Source organism: Plectrocnemia conspersa, unplaced genomic scaffold, assembly GCF_051122295.1.
Source record: "Plectrocnemia conspersa isolate PC_06_02 unplaced genomic scaffold, ASM5112229v1 ptg000010l, whole genome shotgun sequence".
Taxonomy (NCBI): Eukaryota; Metazoa; Arthropoda; class Insecta; order Trichoptera; family Polycentropodidae; genus Plectrocnemia; species Plectrocnemia conspersa.
In genome coordinates, this window is record NW_028277174.1 from 17,648,247 (window position 1) to 17,669,311 (window position 21,065).

The following is a 21,065-nucleotide window of genomic DNA, read 5'->3' on the forward strand; positions in this document are numbered from 1 at the left end:
ATTTTAAAAATCAATATCAAAATCTCTATCTTTCCATTCACAAAAGCTTTAAAATATACTTAGTCCAGTCAAATAAGGGTTTAACCTCGGAATGAAAGATAACAAGCTGAAATTTTGCACAGAGCTTTGTTTTGGCGTTCTAAAGATAGGGTGAAAAGTCTCATAAGATATCGTGTCTGCTAATCAAGATATTAAAGGTCAAAGGTCATAAAAATCGTTTTTTTGCAAATATCTCGCCTCCTTTGCGTTGCATGTCATTAGATGTTTTTCAAAACTTATAGAAAATAAAATTTTCTACAAGTTTGTCATAAATTATTTCTTCGTATGGTTAATGGTTTTCGAGATATATCGCGGGGAGTGGGAAGCGCGCATCCGTTTATAGGATAACGCTATTTGAACTACGGAGCCAGAGCTACCTGCACATTTTTCCACAGTTTCATAGGAAACGTCGCAAATTGTTATCTGCTGAATGAACCCATCTAAAGCATTATAACTTTCAATCTCCATATCTTCAAAAATCATCATCGATAATGCAAAAATTAATAGCGTATGGCCTCTGATACTTCTTGCAAAAGCGTGACCATTCAACATTTTGTCGACAGAATTCGAAGCATAAATTGTACTGAGAGCTTCCTTGATTCAGCTTCCATTCATTATATACCCTATGCATCCAATAAAAGATATAAGCATATGAAAGCCTCCTAGTTTCACAACTACTCTGGACAAGTCTGAGTTAGCATCTGAAGCTGCTACGATTTCACGTGCTTTTATGTACAACGGCTGATCAAAAGTTATTAAGCATGTTCTTTGTTCATGTTTCTTGGCAGTGTTTATAGTACACTGTAATGTGGTGTTAATTGTGTCCATATTACTCGCAGGATGATGAATAAAAGTAAGAAACAGAATCCGAGAAGTTACAAAGTTCTCATTGTTTTTTGTAAGTTGTTCAATAAATCCATTCCACCCTGGCAGCGGTGAGATATTTTTCCACTTTCCGTACATCCACAACAAATCAACTACATTAAATATTTGTTCGGTTAGTTCTTCTACATCATTAAAATTTTGAACTTGAATCTCTTGCTCAATCCGGGTACGACATGATTTTCATACACTAGAAGGGGTATATGTGATAGTGCTGCTAGCTCCTTTGCACTTGGTTTTGTTGTAAATTTCTTTATGCGGTCATCGGATATAATTTCAGATTTTGAAGTTATTATTTTTATCATTCCCATTATATGAACAGTATTATAGCCATCAAGAGTATAAATATTTTTCTGCATTATCCGCTGCATACTGTACTAAGGCACTTGACTCTGATGGTTGATTACGAGGCTGTGGGTGATAAACAGCTGAAATTTAACATTTTACAGTATCACTATATGAAGCGAAAAAACCTAAACTTGACAAAACATCCAAAAGTATTTTTGGATGTTTGGCCTATCTGTATTTCTTCATAGAAGGCCAAACTGCGAAGAAAAGGACTGTTTTCGTATGGAAGTCATTATAGCATGACTTATAGCTGTGTATTTCGTTTTAAAATGCCCCGTCTTTCCTTTTCTGTTCTTTATAATAACTTCTTGCAGAAAATGTAATAAAGTTTTCGGAATTTCTTCATTAATATTTTACTCGGGGGCGGATAGGACTTGGTCTCAACAACAGAAGATCGAATATCTTCTTTAATAATCGCCGCAGCAGCTTCCACTATGCGCAAGTGTTCTTCTTCCGAAGTGCCTTTTTTATTTTCATACCAAGCTATGGATAAAATTTAAGCTTGAGCATCGCGAAAAGAAAAAATAGGGAATGATCCAATCTTCGTTGTAATTATAATATCAGTTAAATATTTTTCTCTTAATTTGGAAATGATCTTCTTATCATCTGGTACATACTCCGTAAGGACATCTCTCAACTCTTTCAATTTTTTCGCACAAATTTCTTGTCGAACAATATTTCATTCTTAATTCCTAATAATACAATGAAGAAAGTAATAAAATTATGGTTCAAACGACTTGCCGAGACCACTTTTTTCACGATTGTTTACTTTTTCAAAGCTTATACCAAGTTAAGCAGGTAGAAATACTCGCTGGATTCTATAAACGGATGTACGCCTCCCACTCTTCGCGCTATATCTCAAAAACAGTTAATGATACAAAACAAATATTCTTACCAAACTTGTAGAAAATTTTATGCTTTACAAGTTTTGTAAAGCATCTAATGACGTGCGACGCATAAAATGCGAGATATTTGCAAAAAAACAAATTTTGTGACCTTTGACCTTTGATATCTTGATTAGCAGACACGATATTTTATGAGACTTTTCACCCTGTCCTTAGAACATCAATACAAAAGTCTGTGCAAAATTTCAGCTTGTTATCTTTCATTCCGAGGTTTAGCCTTTATTTCGCCTTATTTGACTGGACTAACTAGTTTTAGAGTACTTAGAGCTGCAGCTACTATTTTACTTTATCATTGCGGCCTTAAAACCAAAATTAAACTAAAGAATACGACACAACAATATTTGTTTTTTAATATAAATTAATCATTAGATCAATAATAACATAAAATTGTTCAATGTAGAACAACATTAGTGATTATTTTTTTAAACCTTAAGTAATTCCTAAGTCAGATACTATTGAATATTTAAAAAAACTTTAATTGAATGTTAAAAATCTGTGAAATTGGTATTCGCACAGAATTACTGATTTGTATGTTTGTGCGGACTATCGATTCCATTAAAATATTCTAAAAGATTTTTTTACGCCACATAATTACCAGCGGTTGCGTTCCCTAATTTTTTTTTGATTACCTAATGCTAAAACATTATATTTACATATCCTTAATATTTTTTATATTTGTATTTTTGTAAAGTGCTTTGGTGAAAACATAATATTGCCCATGCATGTATATAAATAAATAAATAAATAAATATAAATAACAAACATAATAATGCTAATCTAAACGCTTTGTAAGCTACGTAGAAATTCTATAGTTTTTACGACTTTTGTTTAGTAAACTATGTATGTATAAAAAAATTGATAATAAAACGTGTTAACTACAGAGTCGTTTTTTTTTAAATATATAGTTTTAACTGCTTTTATTATTTTTCATATATATTTACTTTCGAGATTTAACTAGATTAAACTATATTTATCATTATAATGACATAATTTTACATTTTAATGAATTCTGTTGAAAACAGGTTTATAAATTACGTGTGTGTTATAACTGATATATTTATCATTAATGTAAACAAAAATACTTTTAATAAGATATATAGTAAATCACATTTGCTATATATATATATATACATGTATAACCATATACAGAATCCATAAACATACATAAACATAGTTTTGAGATATTATCTAATATATAGTGGTACAACAAATACAAAAAGTCGTATGATTAAGATAAAACGGTCAGATATATTATCTTCTATTCACATTTTTTACTTCCTATATTCATAACTATTACTTCGTAATTTTGTACTGTTTTTTGTATAATGCTAAGTAAAGGCTTTTTAATTATTTCATAAATTGAAAAGACTTGGAAATTAATCAAATCTAAAATAAATATATTTTAAGATGTTTATATAACATCAGATTACAGAGTTTGCTAAAGAAGTGCATATTTTATGTATTTAACAAATTTCTTTTTTGCACACTTTAGACCAACGAAAAGCAATATTTAATTCAGAAGGTTGATTTATTCTACACTCGCTTCGTTAATTCTAATAACGCTTCGTTAATTCGTTCGCTCAGTTTTATTTCAGGATCCTGATGCAAAATTACACAGTCGTTTTGTATAATAGATGGGTGCGGTTAACGTTTTTTCTACAGCTTTCATATAGATATATATATTTTCGCAAACAAGCTTTAACTTAAACTTTAACCGTAAAATTATAAATTAGGTTATATAGTTAGTTGTGAAAATATATACCATATTTTATTTTTTATTCACGACAAAAGCCACACCTTATAATGCGTGAATTTTGTGTTACTTATAATAATGAATTAACGCCCTAAAATTAAAATAAAAAGTAATATGATCCAATAATATAATTAAATTAAATCTAATTCAGACTACACAGGAATAGACTTACTTAAATTTCAATATAATACTTAATGAGTATATTATGTAGTTCGAAATGGGCGAAGGATATTTGAAAACTTACACGTTATTTGGAATTAAACGTTGGTTTGGGTATATACATACATATGTATGTATAAACAGCTGATTCTGCTAATGTAATTAATGGTTTAAATTATTAGCGATCTTGTAATTACGTTAAGAATGTTAGAGTTCATCTAAACTTAATAGTTGATGTTATGTTAGGTTAAGTTATTTAATTAAATTATGATTTTGAAACATGATTTTCATGTAATGCAGCAAAAATATATTTTTCTATCAAGTCAAAAGGTATACTAATCGACATCCATTGCTCACGTATTATCGAAGCGATGTGTCATCCGTTCTTCACTAATGAATGAATTAACCGCGTTCGAGGTTCCCTTATTAGAGCAATTAAAACGACACGGAGATGTGGTCGAGGTCGCCCACCCATGAATAAATCACCATTAATTTGTAAATCCTACCGATATGACAAAAAACCGTAGCCGCAAATCGGGAACGAGATTCTTCTTCCAGGAAAATGTTTTAATACACATAATCGGATGAAGCACGCGCAATTAGCCCGTTTTAAAATCGTTTGATTGGTCGTAGAAATTTCCGGATTATAATCCGATTTTATGAAATTAATAAGGATATTCTGACTTATGTAAAAAATAATATAACGGGATTACTCGAACAAATGTCAGACGATTAAATTCGCATAGTAACACAAACGAAAATAGTCAAAACTATTACAATAATGAAACAGAATATTTAATTGATTAAACGTATTACGTTTCAAGAATGTCGATCAAAATGAGTTGTTTTTAAATTTCTGGATCGCGTAACACATTTTCTTGACGGTTTTTGTAATAGTAGCTAGTAAATTAAAACTTATCAGAAGAACCGCTCGATACACTGCGATACTTTCTTTTGGAAAATAAAGCTTAAAAGTTCAATTTTAGTGTTTTTATTTCGTCATTTGTAGGTGCCAAGACCAGACATATAAAAATATGCAAAAATATATTCCACATATTGATGTCGTTAAGTGTAAATTGGATTACTAGATTTTTGAATGGACATTAATAATGCCTTACGATTTGGTTTAAAAAAATCGATTTGTTCAAATATATTTTTAGGACTGCTAGAAATTAACTAAAAAAAATTTTTATAGTGTCTTATATTTTAATAATGATTTTCTTGGGCTGAGCCATTAACTTGGGTAACTATTTAATTAATTTAATTATTCTCCTATTTATTTTTTAAGGGCAAAAAAACCCGCGTTTCAATCATTAACTAACATTTTATGGTATTTAATGTTTATTTGTTTCAAGTTTTTTAATTAACGGATAAATGATTTTGATTTCCTTTATGATGCTTACTGTTTAGTTTAAGTGTTAGCGTAAACTGTCCACTTTGACATCTTTATGAATGTTCAAGTTTTAGACCAACCATTGAGCATTTATCGCCATTCTTAGCGAAATATTTTGTTGCAATCGAAACGATTTGGAATATTTTCAGTGATTAAGTATACTATCCCAGACGGAGGATGCATATGAAATAACTGGTCGGAGGATCGATTTATACAGCTAGATATATACCTATGTAAATGTCAGATTTTTCCGAAATAAAGGTCGTCTTTTCAAAAGTTCAGGTTTAACCATCAGTCGTACTTTGACCGTTGATATTGATATCTATCTATTATATTATATTTATGTTGTTGCACGTCTGTACCCACATTTCTGTATTTAAAAAAAATGAGATGGCTGAATTTTTAAGCAAGCTAACAATTTATACAAAATTAAATTTCACCATGAACACAACATTTCACTATGAACAACTATCACAAACAACTATGACTACGAAAAAATAATTGTAAAGTGGTATGTGATTTATTAGATATCCATCAATGTCAAAGATGCTTAAAAAATCAAACGATAAATTACGATACTAAAATAGTAGGAAACAAAAAGATTGACGATGATGACCAGCACGATTGACAAGCGGTATACGTTCCTTACTATTGACCTGAAATACCTAGTCTCGGATCCTATAAAGATCGTAGTGGTTTTTTCATTCCTATCGTATTTAGGAGATCGGTATTAGTGATTATTATATAATTACAATCCCAATCGATCTTTACATATTAGGTTGACCTAAATTTTCCTAATCCCACGGATGATTAAATAAAATCGAGTTAGGTCGTACATGTAGAGTACTAAAACTACTTCAGTTCATATATAATATCTTGTATGTATTCAACAACAACAAACAACACCAAAAACATATAAGTAAATATTACTCAAACTAATAATCAGCTGGCCGAGAAACTAAACCATTTCGAAATCATCAGTGCATAAAGACATAAAGAAGATTGTGAAGGCTTAGAATCAAGGTAGGTGTATATGGGCTCCACTTGAATTTAGTGAAGAAAATATATCAGCGAGTATCCGTATACCTAAGAGCTTCTGGATATTAAAGCTGGTCACTTTTCTCGATTATTTAATAATGGGAGATAAGAATTGTCTCAAAAGGCAGTGGTTATTCAAAGCTCGAAGCCCAGGCTCACTGTAAAAAAATATTTTGTGTGTATGGTCAAATTGCAAAGGGATTGTGCATTACTTAACTCCTAAACCTGGCAAAATAATAAGAGTAAGCTTATATTGTGATTAACTGGATCGTTTATACGAGAACAACAGAAGTCGAATAATGCTAAACACGACAATGAGTACCCCCAAGTGGCGAAATATATTCTTGATAAAATCAAGAAACTTGTCTGGAAGGTTTAATCTCATCCACCTTATTCTTTAAACCTTGCTCCTTCCGATAACTTTTATTTTAATCGATGAAATACTTTCTAGCCAGAAATAAATCACAATGCAGACGATGTGGACAAGGGTCTATCGAAATATATAACATCATCTCCAAAATGTTATGCTAATGCAATTAAAAAAATGACTGAGAGGTGGGAGAAGGTTATTTTCTTTGTATGAAATTTTATTGTAAATCATTTAAATTACAATTGAATTTTTTATTTCATTACAAAATCGATATTTATTACGGGAATACCTAATATTTAAGAATTTAATAATAAAGTTGACCAAATTACGTCCTGCAAACTATTACCATTTTTCTAAAATAAATATTGTAATTTATTTTATTTTAATTTACTGTTGTTTAAAAAAAACGATATTTGTTTTATTAAAATCGTAGATATTCTAAATTAAAAAAAATATATTTTTTAATTTTTATTAAGCAAAATTAAAAAATATTTTTATAAACCCTATTTTTTTCAAGTATACCCACAAATTGTTTGAGCTACACTGCTCAAATTATATTATTATTATAAACACAATACCTCTTTAAAATTATTAAGTAAAAATTACAGTTCGTTTACCTTAAATTGTAGTAAAAAATCAATATTCCGGTGTCAAAGTATTGATTAAAACATCAACTTTAATATTATTTAGAAGGAACGATTAAAGTAATTTCTAAAATAGATTTAATATTTATAACTTAATAATTTAGAAAGTTTTTTGATTGGCCTTTGATTCAATACAATAACTATTTATTGTATTGATTTATTTATTATCAATAATTTTTATTTATTAATCTGCAATAAAATGTACAAGAAATACAACATTATATTTTAGTGTATATCTAATTGTTTGATTTAACTGAAAATTATGTTTCAACAAAAAATAATATTTAAATTTTACATATAGTTATTATAACATATTTTATTATAATAATAATCTAACCTAAATTATTACCTAAGCTTATAATTTTAAAAATATATATTAGTAGATATTTAGTTAACTGTTTCATATTTGTATATATAAAAAAGAAAAGTTTTATATATATAAAAGAAAACCTCTTTGCAAAGAAAAAAATTATGCTTACAATTATCATATTTTCAAAGACTTTTAAGATTTTTATATATAATTGTCAATAAATTAAAAACCATTGAAACATATTTTTTTACTGTGGTTTGCATCAAATATATTTTTTATGTTAATTTTAAGTCTGATTTCCAAATATCTAATTATAAATTTTATTATAAAAAATTACGAATTACTTAAAAGTATATATTGCCAAATAAAAGTTAACTACATAAAAACGGCTTTCAAATAATTATTAAAATTATAAAATGTTATACAATCTACTTGTTCAAAACTTTTTTATTAAAGATTACTTCCAAACAATTCTAATTAAAATAAATAAATTTTAAATTATTTTTTATTGTAATATAATGTTTTTTTAACATTTATCAGGTAACCTAGATAAATATAGTATGTCATTAAATATTTTTAATAGATTACTATAAATACATGTATTAAGTATTAATATTTAGTACAGCTATTTTAATTTTAAATTAAATAAAATATGTGATATTTTTGAAACAATACTTTTTATAGCTATCTTATTTAGAATTTTTGTGCAATTAGTGACACAACATAATATTCCACACTGATAAACCCACAACTTGATAGTCAGTCAAGAATAATAAAACATAAATTTGATTTTGACAATAAGGATATTTTAAACTTATCTAAAACTAGAGTAATGCATTATTTTTAGAAGCATGTTATCAATACAACATAATAGCTGTTATATTAATGTGAAAATAACTAAACCTTGTTTCAAATAAAAATATAATAGGCTCATTTGATTCGACTATTATTTTAAAATTAGAGGCCCAAAATATGTCAACATTTATAATTTCGCTGTCAAAACAATTTAGACAGGTTGACAAGTAAAAATTAATTGTTTAATCCATATTTTCAACAACGTATTAAAACCTGACAAAATCTATTTTAAATTATATATTTCATTAGGGTTAATTAATTAACAATACAATACAACACAAGCTGAGTTAGACTGACTAACATATTAAATAATTAATTACTTAGCGAAACCATTGTTAGTTAAGTAACTCCAGAATTTGATTACACCCACTTTGAATGCACTTTTGGAGTTGTTAACCGGACGCATCAATTTAGTTATTTCGCCGTTTCTTTTTAAACCCAATACACTCTCAGTTTCCGGCTACTCTTTTGTATTCATTATTTTTGTCAACCGGAGAGCAATTGCTTCTATATTGAGAACGAGCTTGTTTACTCGGCGATACACACGAAAATAAAAAAAGTTCAAAACTTTAAAACTTACCCGTGCAAAGTCCCAGGGCGGCGATCAAACTCGCCGCACTGAAGTTGGCGTAGTGGCGCGCCATTTTTGAATTTTTAACTCACTTCACAACAATACAATTAAATAAAAATCTCACAACTAGGATGTTCACTTGATTTATGTTAATTGTCGGGAAAAGTTAGTTGTTATTCACTTTTGAAAACTTTCGCGGCCGTCGAGTTTTCGGTTTGACGAAAGTTACCGAACCTACAAAGTCAAGTCGGAAACTTCAAGTCGACTTTGGGTCATTCGGGTCTGACCCGTGACCCGGTTGTCCGTGGTCGCGTGCACTGCGTAAGCAGCTGACTCGGCGCGGATGTGGCGACTGACTGAATTTTTTTGGGCCACTCTGTGTGTAGCACGTCGGGGATGGGCGCCGTGACGCATGCGCCGCAACTCGAAACCGAACAAACCATACAAAAGTCCGCTCCTCAGACAACGAACGCGCCAGGATGTGGATCAGGAAATGATCTTTCGGCTCCGGATGCTGAGCAATGACTGATCCGCCGGGACGAGACGTTTCTCGCTCTGTCACAAAGCGAGAATGTCGACGCTTAAAGAAACGTATCGTCGTGTTTAACATTGAGAGAATTACATTCAGTTTAGAACGGGTATACATATTCACATTTGTTTTAGGATATATTTCCCTTTAGGTTTTCACTTATTTTTTGACATTTATCATAAACAATAAACGCGAATAAGCCCTTAAGCATAATTTATAATTCAATAACCGGAAATATAATGATAGAAATATTATGTTTCAGGCGCTAGCATTATTTACCGATATACATACAAATAATAATAGGAATAAAGCAAATATTATAATAATAATGAATGAGAGAGCAGAGAGAGGCTAGGTACACGCATAGGTGTTAATATTATATGATCTAGATTATGTTAGAACCACTACAACTCATTTTTAGTTTTTTTCTGAGAATTCACTATTCACACACGTTTATAAATGCACAACACTGACTTTGAATACTAATCGCAAGAACCACGAATATTTTTATACGCTATGTATATTTTTTTACGATAACTAAAAAATACATTTGTTTTTTCATTTGTTCTTGAATTTTTATTTTTAATATTAAATATAAACAAATTTTGTTTTTTCCTAAATATTTATTGAATTTATTACGTATTTTTTAATATTTTTCTTAATAGTCGACATTTTGAATCAAGATAGCAGATCAGGCCAGCAAAAAACTTAAGTAAGGTACTTGAAACGTTATTTTTGTAGAAAAGTTCAGTAATAATTTGAATTTGTTCAGTACTACAGTAGTTGACCTATCCTTAAAAATATAATTATAATTTTTAATGTGTGTTTCTGTTTCATAAACATATATAATTTACTACATATACACAAATATAATGTTGGTATCAGGCAGTGGACTTGAAATGACGAATAGTCTTCGCTGCTGTGTCGAGTGGCAATATATTATCCTGGTGTAGTTTTTCGTATCTCTTTGTTTATAGTCCTCAGTGTGTTAGTGTTTTGGGTTTAATAAGTCGTCGTGGTCGGTTATTTTCTGTTTTCCTCGGTTCTGTTCTGTTGATATAACTGACACATATTTACATTGATCATTTCAGAAAGATTTTACGAATCGCTGACGAGAATAATAAGGAATCAATCTCACACCTCTAAAATTTTGAGACCTATCAGGAAAAGCGATCTCCAGATACTACTATTATGACGATCTCGACACAGGCTGTATTAGACGGTATGTATTTTCTGTGATAATCTAAAAACTGCATAATATTTTTTATTAGGTAGTATTAATTATATTAAAATTGATATTTTTTGTTAACAATTGTTTTAAATATATATATATTACTTAAAACTTAAACGTACTGTTCCTGTTGACATTTTATTATTTAAGTCCTACTGGTGTGGTCCATAACTATATGTTATGTTTTAAAACTACTCATTGTGATCAGTTACGTGTTTTAACAATCTATGCTGGATAAGCCTCTCAAATATCTTACCCACAACGGGTAAGAGGCTTATAGGTCAATAGCTTGGAACTATTACATATAAAATCTTGCTTCACTGCTGCTGCTTGACATAAAAGCAACAATTGTTTTATTTAAGAGTGTATAATATACACTTATGATTTGAAAATAATTTAATCCATTGAAACAATAACTGATCCATCATATCCACAATATGATTTTGATTCATTGTACAGATGGAACTCGGTAAGTCGTTTACCGTTCAAAAATAATTATTATTTTATAAAAAGCTATATGCTGCGAGATTTCTCTACGATATAAAAAATCTTTTGAAAATGCAAAGAAATATAAATCATTTTACCGTGTTGTTACATGCTACCTAAAAACTCTCACGTGGTTTGTCTCTCGTGTTTATAATGTGGCATATAAATGCTAGAGTTTTTAATGCGAAGATCGAACTACTGTATCATAATATAAATTTACAATGAATAGATATAAAATATTAATATTTTTAATTTGCATATTGAATTTTTAATATATACTGTCCCTTCAAACTAATCGAACTCGAACGAATTTTTGACCTCAGAACACGCGTCTTGGCAAAATTAAAGTAAATTTAGAATTCAACTTAATTAAGAATAATCCGAATACTAAAAAAATATCCGTTGAGATCGATATTTTTTATAATTAATAAAGGGAGTTGAGATTAAAAGTGATATAAATTTTCTTATGATATTTTTTAATTCACTTAATTATATTTAATAATATTAAGTATGCATTATTTATATTATTTATTATAGTATCAGATTTTATATGTATGTACAAGGCGCATTAGCTTTAAGCTTTTAGTCCCTGCGTATGTATTTACAAATAAACAAATATGTATAACTAGAGATACGAAAATTTTCCATTTTACGATGCATACAAAATAAATCTAATAAATATTTATATATTTTAAAATAATAAAACACATAAATAAATGATACAATAGACAAAAAACTATTATCCATACTTTATATAATACTATATGTTTGATATAAAAATTTGCTGGGTAGAAAATGTTCTTATAAAAGAATACAATATCACTAAAATTAAAATAAATTTACATACCAATTAAACAAACTAAAATATTATTACTTAAGTACTACTATAAAGATAAGGTAAAATTATATCTTATATTTTAAAATATATTTCAAATATTGCTTCAAATTCGCTAAAAAGTAAATTATAAATCCATCGAATTAAAAATTTGCTAAAAACTATAAGTTTGAAACTAAGCATTCAAAATTTTTAGGGAGGTAAATAAATTCATTATTAAAGTAGATAAATCACTATTTTGTCCAACGATTAAAGGACGAAGTTATACTACAGAATTAATAGTTGGAGATATACTATATTATTCGTATTTACAGAATTGCTACTTAAAAACGATTGATAGAATGAAAGTTGTATTTGTATAAGTTGTCAATTTATTTAATTTACATTTTAAAGGAGCAATTCGCTTAAAAAGAATAAAAATATTTTAATACGATTCTTAATGTTTTAAAGACTAAACATTAGCATGATTTAAAATCATAAATAATATAGATATAACTTTCAATTAAAATAGCATATGAACTATTTTAATGTGCTATTTGCTTTAGTGCAAGATCAATATGTTTTCAATATTCAACATGTTATACTATTTTTTTCATTTAGTTTATTAAATTTAGTTGTATTTTAACTTACTTTTACGTTAATTAAGTCGTATTTTATTTACTTTTTGATTAACTGTTATTTATTTCTTTTATTAAATTATTATTTCATTTTGCTTTGTAATAAGAATATTCCTCATATTATAATATATATCATATAATTGTTTGTTGTATTTTAAATTATGCGTTTAATAAGCTAATGTCAATAAATGTGAACGTATGCTAAGGATTCCGTACAGTAAATTTAATTGCGAATTATATGCTAAAATGAAAATAAGTAACATTTTATTTTATACATATCACAAAATTTATAAAGCAAAAATGCGAAATTAAAAAATACGGCTCTGAATCTTAATCCTTTAGGGTACGTGTAGATTTATTTTGATTCAAATTTCTTAAAAAAATAAATTGCGTACTACTTGTAGAATATCTTATCACATGTCATACTATTGTGTTAAATATTGATCCGATTTTGCCTTCGACTTCTCTGACATAAAATTATATTTTGTAGTATCTCAAACAAATAATAATTAGGTATAAATTATTTTAATTATAAAATAAACAACTATTTATAAAGTGATTAAAGTCATTATTCTAAAAATAGTTTTTAATAATATACCGTTGTAAGTATAGCGGATAAAAATTTACCTATTACCAAAAACAAATTAAATAAATATTATTTTGTTAGCCAAACGATATTAGACAGTTAGGGATTTAATGAATATTAATATAGGTATAACATATTTAATTTTACTCTTATGCAATAAAAGTATATAATGTTAAACTTGCTTAAATCAAATACATTTACTAATGAGAGCGGTGTTATATCACAGTGTATTAGAACAGTACACTTCAGGTGCCAGTAAATTGCAGTTATTTTTTTCATATAAACACTAACAGTGTAATCAAATTCCCTGGATTGAATTTAATTCGAACTTTGAGAATGACTCCAGTAGAGTTAGTGTTGCAGTCAGAAGAGTTACTAAACTTAGATGGATAGCGAGAGTCGCGTATTCTGCACGTGTTCTCGATGAAACTTCTGTATGGTGTATTTTTTCTCTTATCTTTCTATTTTCGCTTTGTGTATATTTTGAACACAAAGGAATCTCATTACCGAAGGAATCCGAGAATGTCTTTTATTTTTGTTTCTTGGTCCGCAAAACGATAATATTCCATCTGAACGATATTAAAACTTGTATATCCGCAGTGTGACCCTAGGTCTATAATACATACATACAGAGCAGAGCAATAAAAATTGAAGTACGCGAAACAACATTCTATTTATAAGCTTTGTAATATATAATGAAACAAAGTATTTGTTTGTAATATTTTTTATAAATTTGTACAAACATCTATCTACATATTTATCGTGTACATTGATTAAGTATGAAATATAAATATCTTTAACTTGATTATATATGGACTCATTATTGTATATTTACTTCATCAAATATATTCACAATAATAAGTTGAAAACCATTGATCAAATAATAATATATATCTACATTAATTGTTTGTGAACAAATTTACACAATCATATAAGACATAAATGTTCATGTATTAGAATTATTTTTTCAAAGTTAATAATTGAGATCGAATCCAAGTATTAAGAATCTATATTTACCGTGAGCTATTTTATAATTTGCCTTTTCTATTACATCCATCTTACATTATTCATAGATATAAAAATTAGGTATGTTGATGAATATAAATAGTCAATAAAAAAAATATATTCCTTAATTATTCATAGATTAACGATGAAAATAATTAAAATTTTAAGCCTTTGGAATTTAAATACCATAAACTGCTTTAATTCGCTGAGTAAGAAACTAAACCGTGCAATTTTACTCGAGTGCCCAATAAAATTTTGTGATTCTTAAAATTCTTAAGCGTCTTACATTCGCATTTATTAAGCGATTTTTTTATTTCCAAATATTCTTTTACACAGCTAGTTATATACATAATATGACAATCGTTAAAGTAAAAATATAATATATTTAGTAAATACTGTATTTTGAAAATCAATCTATAAAAAATCACTACATATCCAGTTCAAAACATAATATATGTACATATATATATTTTTAGCTTAAGCTTTTGTATAATTATGCTACACATATTAAAATACAAAATCATAAATTTTCCGCTTTGTTTATTATAAAAAATAACATGAAAAGGAATACATTCGCAAGAAAAACATATATACCTACACACCTATAGAGAATTGGGGGGTGTCAGGGTACATGCATTCCCTTCTGATATTGGATCCCTGATACTTTATCAAGTTGCTACAATTTCTCAATGTTTTTCCTATTTTCGCAGACGTTTGCTCATCCCAAAGCGGTAAGTTTTCCTCCGTCAGCTATAACATTTCGTGAAACATTCGCTTTACGTAGAAATTACGTGTACTGTGTGAATATGACGCATGTGGGTTGAACCTCTTTCGTAACAAAAGGAGGCTACTTCCGCTAAAGCCACCTTTAAATAATATTCAAGTGAGCTTTATATTTAATTAAAAATATGTAAGGCACACAATATAATTTCTCATAAAACATTTTAAAGGTTTATGGTATTTTTCCAATACGAATAAAGCAACAAGACTAAAATAATTTATCCCGAAATGGCTCAGCGCATTGTGAAAAATCAGTTATTATTAGTGTTTGAGTAATGAAAAAGCAAATTAAAAACGTCAGTGATATTTTAATACATAAATAAATATTTTAAATACCTCTGTAATTATATAAGGTAATCCTAAAATAAACGTAAATTTTTATGAAAAGAAAAACACTTAAAAATATATATTTTAATTCTAATGATACTATATATAATTTATATTAATTAATCCTTTTCCCACATTTCGGTCAATTATTTTATTTTCATTAAATATTCTGATCGCTTACATATTGATTTTTTTATCTAGGAAGTGCTGCATCGATCAAAACAAATTTTAGCTGAAAGGAGCAAGGTCTATAGAATATGGTGGATGAGATAAAACCTTCCAGCCAAGTTTCCAGTTGTCATCGTGAGTCAATTTCTTCTATTGGTAAGTGCAAGCTTAGTTTTTTACTTCCTTGTGCAAACGATCCAGCTGATCACAATTATTGTTTGGCGTTTAAGTTTTGTAATGCACAATCCCTTTCTAATCCTACCATACACACAAAATAACTTTGTTATAGTGATCTCGGTATTCGAGGTAGGTTTTTATTTGACCTTTGAATAACCACTGTCTTCTACGATGATTATTATCACCCATTTCTCAACCCCTTTCTTCGCTTAATTCGTGTGGAGCTCATACACCTTGTCTCCAAACCTTCCCAATATTCTAAAAGGGTCTATGCACTGTTGAATCGAACTAGTTTAGTGCCTCGGCCAGCTCATAGATAGTTTATATAGGATTTTACTTCCAATTCGGCAGCTAGGATATCTTCGTCTATCTTTGCTGATCTCACACATCCAGGACTATTCTTGATATCGTATTTTTCCGGTCGAATTTTTTTAATCCATCTTTGCCATTTACAGATATTTAAATAAAGTAGTTGCCGATTTTCTGAAGAAATTCATATAACATGTAATTTTGTATAAATTTTTCACATGGTAAAAATTCTGCCATATTAAATTTTTTTTAAATATCAGAATGCGGACTCCAGTTCCGCACTAACACAGAAAATATTTTTAAGTATCAGCAGTAAAGGCACGACTAATTGTTAAAACTAATTTATTCAAAATATTTATATTTCCTACAATTACTTTTAATTAATTCATTGCAAAAAATCAGTTTTAGCAAAAACTATAATCGTCTTAGGGAAATATTTTATGTTCTCATTTTTTTCTCCTTTGCAATATTTTAAATTGTGTAAATTTTATTTTTATTTTTTTATTCTTTAAACTATCAAATCTCAAAATAATCAGTTACTGTTCATCCAGATATAAGATACGTGTTGATATTACTATCAAAAATCTAACTACTGAAAACCCTTAAGAAAAACCCTAGTTTGTATTTTTTGTAAAATATTAGAAGGTGTTGAAAAAACTTACGATTATTTTAGCTATGAATACTTAGATTCATCAAACATATTTATTCTGCAGTTTATTATTTAGTTCATTAAAAAAAAGTACCATTCATTTTGATATTCATTCGATGTCTCTTAATTGACTATTTTTTCCTCATTACTATACATAAATAAATTCTAATTTTGGATAATGGAACATTATATTGTCATTATATATTCGTCGTTCTGTCATTTTGATTAAAACAATTATATATATTGTACATTTGGTTGATCGTATTTAACAATTTATTGATGCATTTTTTTTCATGTAGAACAAAAACATACTTTTACAAATATTTTTAAGTATTTAAACTGATGAAATGTAAATCATACAATTGCTAAAAAAATTCAATTATAGTATGCTATAAGTTATACGTTTCTGTTCCAAGATAATTCTTTAATGTAAATACATATATTAAATTATGAAATAGTAAATTATGTTATTGTTCAATACTTAAAACAGTAAATTATTAGGTACTGGTTTAAATCATTTTCTAGTTTATAAAATATCTAAAATAAAATTACCATAATATAGGAGTAACAAAAAAAATAATTAGGGAAAAATTAAAATAAAGTGTGAAAATATAATATATGAATAATTCTTTTATACTGGCAAGTTTTTAATATTTATGAATGTTATGTATACGAAATATTTGTATAGTATTTATCAAGATAATTTTATTTAATAATATATATTAGTAGTAGTAATTAATTAAAGTTTATAAATAATTATTACTGACTTGCGTATATTATTATCTGTTTATAAAATAAAATTTAATTCTCTTAAACATCGGTCTTGGAACAATAATGGCAACAATTATAGGTGTATAAGACCTGAATTCAGTATTATTTTTTTGAAATCTTAGGTTATAAATTAATACCTTTTTTACTTTTAAGAAATGTAGCCAAGGGTAGTAATTTTGATAGTTAATTATTATTGGTTTCAGAGTGTCTTTGATAAACACACTACACGACTCGTTGGTTCATTATTTAACGAAACATCATTTACCTTTAAGTAGATATATATATGTATTATATAAAAAATATCCGCGGCTTTATATTTAAATAATGTATCATACCGATCCAATGCTTTATCAATATCGAGCAGCATTTTATTCCAAATTTGCTATAAATAAACTCTGTAAGAATGTCAGTTAATAAGTGATCGAGTACATTTTGCAAAAATAAAATTTAAACAGAAAATTTTTTTCAAGGGAAAGGGAAGGTGAAAAGCTTATGTAAATATAATAATTTGATCGGAACGCTATTTTCTGTTCTAGAGTTTTTTTACTAGCTTGATGGTTATCCATTGCAAATTAATAATATAAAAAAATTGTGTGGATGCTATTTTTAAAACTTAGTAGTAAGATATGGCTTATCTTAAGCAATACTTCTTAAAATACCTCATAAACATATTTATATTAATAAAATCAGAATTATTATCATTATCTGGAATATTATATGATTTTTTTCTGTAGCTGAAAGTGTGCAAAATTCGACTAGAGTTTCCAATTATTGATTCCATACACGTGGTTTAAATTTTGGCACATTCAATAATTTAACTAAATTGCGTACATTCCTGGTGTTATTCGCTCAAGTATGGTTCTAGTGAACATCGCAGATATTTGAGGGGCATAAATCGGCGCCAGGGCGTCCCGACGACTTACATCCCCATAGAGGCTTTGAGGAATTTTCCGAATGCCTTCGCCGTTGCGGAATGAGCCCACAATTGTAAATAGGGTTTGAATACGAGAAATCTTGGCTCTCGTTCGCGTTGGCGTCAAACAAGAAATAATCAATACACACTGTATTTTTGTCTGGCGCTCAAAATTTTCTAGGCATTGCGTAATGCGTGGGTATTTTGTTTTGTACGCTTAGTATTATCTATCGTTACGGGTACCTGAATAATAAAAACAAGTCGTTACATAGTAGATAATTTCTCAGAAAAATCAACAATAGTGAATGAATAAGGTAGGACATTATAGTATTTACACTACAATTTATTTTAGGGAAAATATAATAAAGATAAGCTTATCTTAGTTTCTATGAATATCTTTTTTTATTATACAGTTATTTTAGACTGTATTGATCCCAAGGATATTCAGCATTTTTCTAGGAAAGTTTTAATATACCACGACCTGTTTACCTAAGATAGATAAACCAATATATATTAAATATCTTATACTAACCGTAATATTTTTATATCAACTAATCAAATCCATTTAGGCGGATTTTTTCATACCTTTCTAATTAAAATGTTAATCAAATGTATTTTTTTAAATTGAATAGATTACTTGTTATATTTTTTTCTGAAGAGGAAACTGTAAAAATAAAATGCAAATAGTGCCTTGAATGCATTTTATCTCAAGTTGAATCCGAATCCGACGCAGTCCGGGTGGTTAATTCGAGAGAAACAATTAAGTTGGCGGAACTGCACGGCGAGCGGCCGAGTGGCCATTACGTTTTCGGGTTTTTAGGGCTTTTACTGGCGCCCCCTCAACTGTGTCATGGAGTGCACTGTGCTCAACTTTCGACCTCATTTAGTCGAATATTCTTGGCAAGGTTGACTCTCTGCGGTCCCTTACACGCTTGTGAGCGTCAACTTTATAAAAGAGAGAACTCTGGTTTAAAAAAACTTTATCAAGTCGAGTGGCTTAGGATGATGGGTTTAAATTTGTTTGAGAATATGTTTTTAGATTATCTATAAAATGCAAGGAGTTTGGAATATTGTGTCATTATAATGTACATATAAATATTTTTTAAAACAAAATTAAAACCTAATTTATATGTATAATTAAACACTCTTCTGAATTGTTTTATTTATTATGTATTTTTAATTTTTCAATTTTATTTAATTTTCTTGCACTATCTCTCTTAAAAATTCTAGTCCGTTCACGTCTCCCGTATATTTGATCACAAGGTCGCTAGAATTAATATTTGTACCAGTAAGAAAGCCAAAATCTTGTGAAAGCTTTCCGAATCTCCAGCTTAGTGCATCGATTATTATGTCAACTCAATTTATACTTTCAAATAAAAATAATCTTATTTATTGAATATTGAATATTGTCAGTTGTAGAAATTGATGTTACAAGTAAAGAATATCAAGTAACACATGTTGTCATTGATTGAAACAAACGGCGAATCAAAACGACGCCATTCACAGATTCGACTTGTGTTTTCGAAACAGCGTTTTCATTACATATAAATGAATGTGTGGAATACATTTGTTTAGATTAGCGTGTAACGAAATATTTATATGTACGCTGAAGACGAACCAGGCATACCTTAAGTGTCGGTTGAATATTTTATACCGCGACATTATTTTTAGTAAGCTTCGCTTCTTGCCTTCACGTCGAACGAGTTGACATTTTGACATATAAAAAAGAGAAACGGAAAACAGGGTAAAAAGGTTTGCGGAAAAATTTCCCATTTGATAACACGCACACATGTTCATGTCAACAGGTTTAATAATAAAATGGTTTCAATATTATATTATATTTAACTATATGTATAATAATATGAATTTGATGATTTAAAATCGATATAAATATGTTATTTGTATCATATTTATATTCAGTATTGTATATAAGGGGCAAGAATTTATTTAATGAATATTTTAAGTTTTAATATACATATGAAAACTATAACGGTTAATTTTATATTTAACAATATATAGTAAATAACTAGGAAGCAATTGAGAACAATTATTTTATATAGCAAGAGCCTTTGTTCGATCCAATAAAAGCCTTTAAACCGTCGACTGCATATTTATGTTGCTTAATTATTCCCTAAGCTGCTTTTCCGATTTGATCGCGAAAGCTCTCTCAGAACATGCTCACGTTCTTTATGGCTATTGAAATAAAAATAAATAAAATAAAAATACCCTCGTCAATACTGACCATCCTTATCTACGCCATCCCGTGGACACCCATGGATTACCAAGGAACATCCCTTAGGTTAGGATGTCGGGTCAACTACTCATTATGGCGATATACATTATATGAAGCCTACTTACTTTGGATACTTTTCTAGCGATAATTGCTATACAAGTCAGCCGTAAACGCATAAATAC

General features: G+C 28.3%; 1 protein-coding gene across 1 annotated transcript in view; it reads right to left on the reverse strand.

Moving 5' to 3' along the window:
• The window catches only part of LOC148230794 (limbic system-associated membrane protein-like), a 217,070-nt gene extending 207,300 nt beyond the window's left edge, over positions 1 to 9,770 (reverse strand). Inside the window, exon 1 of the mRNA XM_088194479.1 lies at positions 9,277 to 9,770. Coding sequence (XP_088050605.1) covers positions 9,277 to 9,340 — 64 coding nt within the window. The 5' untranslated portion in view covers positions 9,341 to 9,770. The remainder of the gene's footprint in view (positions 1 to 9,276) is intronic.
• Between the last annotated feature and the right edge of the window lie 11,295 nt (positions 9,771 to 21,065).